The sequence below is a fragment of the Fulmarus glacialis genome, unplaced genomic scaffold (assembly GCF_000690835.1).
Source record: "Fulmarus glacialis isolate BGI_N327 unplaced genomic scaffold, ASM69083v1 scaffold15011, whole genome shotgun sequence".
In the NCBI taxonomy this organism is placed as follows: Eukaryota; Metazoa; Chordata; class Aves; order Procellariiformes; family Procellariidae; genus Fulmarus; species Fulmarus glacialis.
In genome coordinates, this window is record NW_009190989.1 from 1 (window position 1) to 9,449 (window position 9,449).

The 9,449-nt window shown below is 46.0% G+C and overlaps 1 protein-coding gene across 1 annotated transcript in view; it reads left to right on the forward strand.

Annotated features, from left to right (window-relative positions):
* Positions 1-2,761: 2,761 nt before the first annotated feature.
* LOC104083136 (protein phosphatase 1 regulatory subunit 12B-like) overlaps positions 2,762-9,449 on the forward strand; it is a gene marked incomplete at its 5' end in the record, with an annotated part of 14,723 nt that continues 8,035 nt past the window's right edge. The window contains 5 exons of the mRNA XM_009586522.1: positions 2,762-2,778; positions 3,293-3,440; positions 4,547-4,651; positions 4,918-4,971; positions 7,354-7,404. Coding sequence (XP_009584817.1) covers positions 2,762-2,778; positions 3,293-3,440; positions 4,547-4,651; positions 4,918-4,971; positions 7,354-7,404 — 375 coding nt within the window. The remainder of the gene's footprint in view (positions 2,779-3,292; positions 3,441-4,546; positions 4,652-4,917; positions 4,972-7,353; positions 7,405-9,449) is intronic.

Below are 9,449 nucleotides of genomic sequence, written 5' to 3' on the forward strand. Positions count from 1 at the left end.
GATGCTTGCAGGTCCTCCTGTCTCATCAAATATCTCTCTTCCTCTTTAGAGACACAGAGACAATTGCAGCCTGAAACAATTCATCTCCATATCCATCACATTTTAAATACAATAAACCTGGGGGTTTTTTTCCCTTTGCCATTCCCAGCAGCTATGTTTAAAGTGATTCCTTTCTTATCCCACCCTTCCTTTGCAGAAGCACACCCCTGCTCTCTCTGCCTATGGAAATTATTAGTTTCTTTGGAGGAAAAAAAAGACAAAAATGAGTTTTCCCTCCTGCTGCAAGCGCGCAGGCTGGCTTGGGGACCTGCTCAGGTTTTATTGCTTGGTTTCCACATTGCCTGGCCCAGCCGCGTGTGGACTTTCTCAGCGCTGTTCAAATACATTAGCAGGTGCGTTTGTTGAAATAAATGCAAGCTTGATATTAAGTGGATTACTTGCCTAGCCATTTGTCATCGTAAGAAAAGTCGTCACTGAAGGGGATTAGCATAAAGTGCACAAATAACTTTCACCAAGAGGCTTGTTAATCACTTCCTAATTCCTCTCTCTCGCTTAATAGGGGAGGTTGGGTCATTGGGCCAAAATTAAAAGGGAGCTGTCAGGCAGCTGAGGGTTTTAAGAGGCAAATGTCGGAAGCTCGGCTAACAAAAGACCGTTGAGACATCAGCCAGAGTGTTTGCGGCTGAAAACGGGAAATCTTTCTAATGATAGCCCCGTGCCAGAGGCCAACCGTACAGAAACTGTTTCCCAACTTACTGGCTTTGAGCTTCCTACGGAGAGCAGCCACGGCTGTTTGGACAAGCAGGCAGATGTCCCTGTGACAACAGCATGCAGCTGCCAGGCGTTTGGCCCCATGAGAAGCTTCCCAGACAGCATCCAACATCACTTGTGGAAGTGCAGCGGGGCTTATCTATGGTGGAAAGCCATCTGCTGTCTCCCTTGGGTGGGTTCTCACCTGTATGATGCAAAGAAAGCTTTTGGTGCATGGAGAAAGGGTTAGAGCAAATAAAATAATATGGGGCTGGACCCGCTGCCATGGCTCAGGACCCATACCAGCACGAGGACGGGCTCCTGGAGCTTTGGTGACCGTCTCTACAGCATGGGGCTGGCACCCAGACCTGCCCCGGCAGCCCGGCTGAGGGTGGCCCTGCGGGCGCAGCTCTAGGGAGAACATGCTAATTAGTAGCAGAGCTTGCTTGTCCTTTTGAGCTTTGCATTTAGCAGCTTTGGCTGAATGTGTTGTCCATCCGCGAGGCTTCAAATATGCCAGGATTCTTCAGTTTGTTTCTTGTTTACTGGTCAAATCACTGCGTCTCATGTCGGAGGGCTGTGTTGCAGGTTCCTTGGGGAGGCTCCTGTCTTGAATCAGGATTCAAGATGCAGGTTACATTAGGGCAGGCTGAATTAAAAACTTAATAACTAGGAATATGTAATACATAGCCGGGTCCCTGCGTCCTGGCGAGCGGAGGGCAGCGTTGCAGGCAGGCTGGGTGCAGTCCGTGCTGCTCTGCCCCTGTGGTCCTCCAGCTTTGAGGTTGCAGGGTCACTTCTCTACCCTCCTTCTCCATGTAATGGGGTGACTTAATTCAGCTGCCCATGGTGTGTGCTCCCAGGTACCTGCCCAGTAATCAGAGGCATCGTCTGGGTGCCCGGCAGGAGCAGGAGGTCTGAAGTCTTCAAACACTGGTGTGCCAGACAGGCAGCAAATCTGCCACCCAGTGAGGCGTTCAGCACAAGATTTAGTGGTGTATCTAGGCAGCACAAACTCCAACACAAGCATGGCTGACCCCTCATCTTCTCTGTCATGTCCTTCTTGCGTTGACTCTTGCACTTATTAAAAAGGATCTAGGGAAATAACTGGTGGTGCCTGCAGGTGGTTTGTGCTCACTCACAGAAATGATCCTGCTAATAAAGCTGGCAGGGGAATATCGTGCTCAATTTCCAGTTCAAGGGACTGAAGAAGAGTTCGACTGCACCTTGAATTTGAGTAAACATCTGCCAGACAAGGAGAAAGCTTGCGGAGAAGGAGGTGGCAGTTCAGTGCGGTTTATCCTGCAGGACACCTATGCCATTACCATTTGTTTTCTGCAATTGTGGGCTGCAGCAAAGGCAGCGTTGAGGACGGCACAGGGGTGATTTGGATGTTGATGGGGAAAGAAGAACCTAGCACACGCTTCAACCAATATGTCCACCCTTTTGGCTGGTGTGAGGCTCCTTTCCCTTCCTCGTGCAGCTTCTGTTGTGTATCATCTTGCCACAGTGAAACTTTTCTTCATGAGGTACTTGCCCATGGAGAAAAAGTACCGTTCGTGATTTCCTGCAGTTCAACACAAATACGCAGCGAGCTCTGCATATCATGGTCCGTTAATCCCTCTCACCCACATCATGCATAGGACAGTGATCAAAGTCAGGAGGAATAATTTGATTTTAAAAGGGAAACAATAGATTAGTTTCGGTTCAAAGGAATGGATTTCAATTCTGGAAACTAGGATTTGAAGAACAAGGTTCAGTAGTTTTTAGGTTAGCAAAAGAAATGAAATCTGAAATGCTTCAGAGAAGCTGAAGCAGTTGAAAGGATTCAGGCAGGGATAGGTGATTCCCAGTTTGGGTGTGGGAAGTAACGTTGTTTAGCTTGTTGTGAGCTAGGTGCTGGTATCAGAGGTCGGAAATTGCTGCTGCGTGGTAGCTCTGCAGTTCTTGAATTGAACCTTTAATTCTCCTCATTATTAATTCCCTTTTTCTTTCTTTTTTTTTCCTTCAGCATGAAAGGCTTTCCAGGTAAGAATTTTATTTTTTGGAGTTTTTTCTATTTAATATTTACTGACAGCGTATTTTTGTATGGCTTTGGGGATTCTCTGTGCTTCAAACCAACAGCATAAGCTGAAGCTGGTACTGGCCATTTGGTTCTTACCTTAGCTCAACTGGGGGGCCAGTTTGCTTTCATCCTTTGCTCCCCAAATTATTTAACAGCTACTCTGCAGAGAAAAAAACCCCTCTGTGCCCTATTAGAAATGGAGCCCATTCCCAGCATGAAGACGAGAGGTCCATGGGAAATTAGTGTCCATTTGGGGTTTGGGCTGATACCCGCTGGATTTTTTCCAGTTTTTAAAACGGTGGTGGCTGCCTGCCTTCAGCAGCGATGCCCTGCTGCGGGATGGAGGGTGGTCTCAGCTGTCCCAGCGCCTGTGCTCAGCTGGGTCTGCCACGGCCTCGAGTCCCAGCCGGTCAGGCTCATACTGGCTGTCCCAAAGCAACAGCGGCTCCACGGTGCTAGATCTTCGTCGCGTTTTAGGTTGGAAGCAGCTACGAACCCTACCACCAGTGACTCCTCCTACAGTGATCGTGCCTCCAGCCGCTCCAGTGCCTACACCCGGAGGGAGAACCGATTAGCCGCCCTCAGCAGCAGAGCAGAAGAGGAGAGTAACAGGGACTATAAAAAAGTAGGCTTTTTAAAATGTGTCATTGGCACTGCATGCGCCTTAGAAGCTGCCTGTTGCTGCAGAAACCTGCACTGAGAGTCTTTGGAAAGAAAGAGAAAAAGTTTATTTTCATTTTCTCTGTTTCCATTGCTTTTGGAAGTCACACCAGCCTTTTTCAAATGCATCAGCCCTTCAGAGGGTCGAAAAAGGACAAGGGGTGAAAGGGCACCATGCAAGGTCACATATCTGGGAGAGGGGGATTGAGGAGTCAGGCTGGGGAAATGCTGGGAGGGATTTGGAAGGAGCAAGAAAAGATACTGTTGAGCATACCAAGTGGCTCAAGTATGTGTATCCCCACAGAATTATTTTTGCTTCTATAACATTCCAGAATTATTTTTTCTATAATCTCTGAAACTTTCAACATAATCCTTGAAAGGCAGTAATAAGGACTGCCGTGCACGTATAATATCAATGCAAAGACCATATGAAAAGTAAACAGATTAAGATGACCTTAATTCTGAAATTACTGTGATGCTCAAAAGCCTTGCATGGTCAGCAGCATCCCACTCTTCTTCATGAACACGTCTGGCCGGAAGAGGCAGGCAGTATGCCCAGTTTGTCCTCTTAGAGGGATGGAAATTCTGCTTGTTTGAAGGAAGTGAAGGGAAAAAGTCCATTTTGGAGTGGCCTAAAATTGTCCTCCTTTCTTCTCCTCTTCAAACTAAAAGCACACAAGAGCAACTAGGGTGTGTTGTGTTGGGGAGCACAACAGAATTGTAGGTTCAGATACATCCAGCATACACTGCTTAATACTTTATTATGCTTGGCGGTTTACCTAAATTAAAAACATCCCTTTTCTTTGCCTCTTGGCTGTGTTTAAACACCCTACAAAATTAAACAGCTGTTTTCTTATTTCACATGAATTATGAAAACGCAAGTAAAGCATCCAAGCTAGTTCTGTTTGCCCTTCTTCTAATATCCTGACACGGGGGAGCAACACAAACCCCACAGCTGCCTCTGCTCAGTGCTGAGGGCACGCATCTGCTCGGAGTAGTGCAGCAGAACTGGGTCTGTGCGGCGGCCGAAGAGCCGCCGGGTTAATTGAAATATTTTGTTTCCTATTTCAGTTATATGAAAGCGCCCTGTCTGAAAATCAAAAGCTGAAGTCAAAACTGCAAGAAGCCCAACTTGAGTTGGCCGACATCAAATCAAAGTTGGAAAAAGCAGCCCAGGTAAGGCAAAAACCGGCTCCTAGACTGGAGAAACTGAGCACTGGCCCATGACAAGCCAGTGCATGTTCCAGCATGGGAAAGGATTTAGCTCTTGGGAGGGAAGGTGCTACAGAGGAGACTGTTATTTTTCACAGAAATAAGTGTGAGTGATTCTGTAAAGACTACTTCTTCTCTGGGCAAGTGTATCTGTAGGCTATCTAGGCCTTTGTGCAGCATCCTGTGAATGCCTCTCAGTTTTAATAGCTTTCTATTTTTAATTTACGTAGCAGAAACAGGAAAAAACTTCTGACCGGTCCAGCATGCTGGAGATGGAGAAAAGGGTATGTGTCTCTGCTTTCTTCTGAGTCGCAGTCTTTGCCTCGTGTTGCTCTGCAGGGCATAGTAATTTCTTGAAGGAAAGTGTTAATTAAAAGATAAGTTATATTTTTGCCTTGTGGAACAGTGCACAGTGATAATTGTGTTCTGACCTTTTCAGTGTCTTGAGACTTTTCTGCTCTCTTTGCAAATCAGCTTAGTTCTGATTTCTTTCTTTTGTTGTAGGAAGCTGCAGACCAATGAATTGTATTGTTTCGTGCTAAGATTCTGTTGGTCCATTGTGCTTTAAAATATTCTTGATCTTTATAAGTAAAAGACTGTTTTGGGGTGGTGGGGACAACAAGGCAAAACACTAGCTGGGTGTCTGTCTTGTGATTATGCTTGAAATCTGAATGTTTGAATGCTCCTTCCTCTTAATTGAACAGTCAGATTCATTGCAGTAAGCTAAGCTGAACAGGCAGTGTCTGGCTGAATCTCTGCATTAAGTGACCATAGCTTCAGTCAGATTGGAAGGGACCTGAGGAGATCTGCAGTGCATCTCAGCAGAGTCAACCAGGTTAGTCAGGGCTTTGTCCCATCATTTCATGAAGACCTCTGAGTGTTGAGTTTCCACAGCTGCAGCCCCTTCTTCCAGTTCTTAACTATCCTTATAGTGATTTTTTTTTTTCTTATATCTAGCAGAACGTTCCCCGCTTCAGCTGATGGCCATTACTGCTCATTCTCCCACCACGTACCTCAGTGGTTAATTAAAGCTAGCTAGCTAGCTCCAATTTCTCAGTAAGGTCCACTTACATGTTGGAGGGTCGCCTGAAGTGGAGGTTCCTCCTAAAGTGTTTCATCAGAATTTTTAGGAGCTTTGCTGGATGGTCAAACCATGTGTTTAAATTCAATTCCTACCATGAAAGACCTTAATTATTTATGTGTAAACACTTCCCGGGATTTGCCAGATACAGTCCAGAGGAGGTGATGTTCAGGATCCCCACTTTGGACAGAGTTAGGCAAAGCACGTCAGCCCTCAGTACGAGTGTGTGATACACCTACCGGCACAGGTGCCAGGCTTTGACTGTTGAAGTTACCAAGGTTGCTGAAGCTGAGCTCGTGCTCAGGCCGTGGCACTGCCGTGTAAGCTCGGTTGAGCATCTCTGCACCGGTCTGAACCCCGAGACTGAGATTCTCAAAGCATTGATCCATGTGGTCCTGATTCCTAGGTGTGCTGAAAGCAGGCTGAGTGGGGTTATCAAACATGCAAGCATCACTGTCATCTGAGCATAGCTGCTGGGGGAAGTTGTGACACGGGAGGAGCTTTTCTTTTGGAAAAAAAGGAGATTGTGGTGGTCAGAGCACTTGCCCTGAGTAGACATCCCCAGCCAGAGGGAGCTCACACCACGCGTCCCATCTCCCACCCATGCGATGCTTCCAAGCTGGGGCAATGTCCTGCATCGCTTTTGTTGAGTTAGGATTACAACAGCCACAAATACAGAGTTAGAGAGAAAAAAAGTGCCCGACTGTTCTTAGTAAGATGGCGTTAACTGTTTCCAGGAAGGCTTATGCATTTTGCACTGACGAATCCCTGGATGAACTGTGCTGTAGACAAAAAGTGACCCAGAACCCATCATTCACAGCCACACTCAAAAGCTGTGTTTTCCTCACTCTCCTGGCCTCATGTTTCTTTGCAGAGAGCAAAGGAGCGGGGCAGAGAGTGTAAAGCCTGTTCCTGAGCCACGTTTGCCATTTCCTCCTGCTCAGTGTGCTTTCCTGGGGCAGTTTGAGCCCTCTCATGTTGAAAAAGTCATTGATGGAGTCCAGGTCTCTCTAGGCAAGGGCTGTAGCTGTCCACTGAGGGCACCACCAGTACTCGCATGGCAGAGCCTACCTGTGTAATTATCGGTTTCCAAAATATACTGAAAGCAGCCATTTTTACAACTTTGAAGCCCTAAATTAATCTGGGAGAAGCAGAATTTCCAGGCACCTTTCCCTGTTCACTGTTTCTTATTTGACGGGCTTGGTGAGTTTTATCATTACCTCCTTTAGTGGCATGCAGTTAAATCCATGGCTTCTCCTACAGAGCTCAAAATCACATTACATCAGAAAGTCCTGAAAACTGAGATCACTAAACATGGGGGGATAGTTTCGTTGGAGGAGTGTGAAGAGAGCTCAGGATCAAGACATCTGCCGAAACGGGCCCAGCGCATATCGCCTGCTGGTTTACCAGCTACTCTGTCCCATCTGATCAGCTTCTGGTTGTAACCTGTGTGTTACTTTGAGATGCTTTTCAGTGAATGCTCCTACAGAAATTCAAGACTCTTATTTTTCTTTAAAAGAAAATGTGCTGTAAGTTTTTCTTTTAAATCCTTATGACCGTGTTTGTTACGAATCCTTGTAAACAGGAGAAGCGAGCCCTGGAGCGGAAACTCTCTGAAATGGAAGAGGAGATGAAGGTAGGAAATAATCTATTCACTCTGTCTATTCCATTTTTTATGCTTTGTATTAATGTCTTTTGGGATTGTAACCCAGGAGTAGGATATTAAAGGTGTACATGGGAAGGGACTCGTGTTATCTCTGTGTTCCTTTATGCAGTCCTTTATGCAGAACTTACTTAAATGGCCATGTTCTCCAAACATGAAATAGTAATAAAACTCCTATTATCATTCACCTGATTCTACCATGTGTTTAATTTTTTATGCTGTTCGATCCAAGAACTGTGAAAGCTGTTCTCCTTAAATGCTTTCCAAAACTAACCTCTTGTGGCATCAGTGAGTTTCAGTGTGCTGATCCTCTGTGCTCTGTATAGTCTGCAGCCCGAGTTAAGCCGTCGTGGTTCTCTCCAGATGGGTAAGAAGACAAAGCTGGCTTTTGAGATCACGCACACTAGCCAGGAAAAAACACAGAGTGATTGTATTTCTGTACTCTCTTCCTAAAGCATGTTACTGGAAGGCTGTGTCAGTAAGTCAGCCTGGAATAGATTTCAGCAAAGAGGAATTTGCTTCCTGGTGAAATGTGCAGCATGGCTTACTGTCACGAGACATCCGCCACAGACTGCTTCTTCGCGTTCTCCTCTCTCTCGTGGCATTGCTTCGAAGGATGGTTCTTCTCCTGCCGTGGCTTGGATGCCCTGCGAGCACGGGGCTAGTGGGGAGCACTGCAGAGCAGGAAGCAGTGTGTTTTGCCGCCTAAGTACACCTAAAACTTCACACTGATTTTGCAGCGTTACATCATTTTATGCTATATTTTAATGCTCGTATTCACAGAATGCCCCCCTTTGCTCTGTGCCCTGCACTTTCATTCCCTTTGAGCATGACCCAGGTGGGACCAAGCTACTTTAAGAAGGAAGGCCCCCATCTGAGAGCTGTGAGCCCTCCCGGGGCGGTGCACTAATGGAAACGATTTCCTGCCACCCTGGAGGAGGTTCCAACTTTATGTTTCTACTTGAAGCATCATATGTTTACTGAGCGTACATCTTTGAAAGGACCCATTGGCTTGTGTCTTCTACTGCAATAAGTAACAGAATGATTTGGTGGAGTCTTACTGTAAAGGCTCTCTTGTTCTTTCACAGAGGAGAAAATAAGTGTGGATGTGCTAGCCAGAAGGGGAAGGAGAAAGAACTGAACATGCCTAAATTCCAAATGCTTTGTTCACTGAACAGGTAGCAATCTTTAACTCCAGAAATACCCTCCTGTAATTACAGAAATATGGCCTTCAAGAGAAAATGGAGACAGTAGCAGTTTGTGTTATTTCTTCAGCTATGCAGATCACTCTGCAAACCAGCTCAGTCCGTGGAGTAAAAAGACAAATTGGTGTCCTCTAGTGGCCTGTCAGTTTTGAACATTTATATTGGTTTGGAAAGCAATTAATGAAAGAAGTGCCTGTAGGAACTGTTGGACGCAGCCAAAGCACCTCTGGTTTGGGTAGTCCGGAGCTGCAGACTGATGGAAGGCAAGGTGGTGCAAAAGGAGAAGCACTGCTAGAAGTTTGACACGTTCTTATATTGCCCCCAAGCTGCTGGTCACTGCTGCAGACGTGAGCTAAAGGAGCCTGTGGTCTTGCTGAAAATGAGCTATCGGGTCCTCAAGAGTGGTACTTACTCTTTGCTCTGTGCTGCGTTCTTGCTGCATTGAACAACCAAAGTGGCCTTTTGTTAGTAGGATAAATAAACATGAAATTTGAAAATACCTCTTCTGAGGTTCTGCTACGTTTCCACTAGTTTTTGCAAAAACTCGAGCATGTGGCGGGTACCTGTGTGCGCTGTGACATGTCTTTCTTGACAGCCACTCAATGAGTATAAAATCTCTGAAGATAAAAAAGTTGAACTGGACAAGTCCATAAGGAAAGCATTTCTGTGTCTACTTACACCGTGCCTTAAAGCGGGAGAGTCAGCCCAGCTGTGTTTACCTAGTATGAGATAACCTCCGCAGAGCATCTGTGTTAATCCCTGGTGTGGAAGTCGAGCAAGGAAAACAAATCTATTAATTCGGGTTAGACTTTC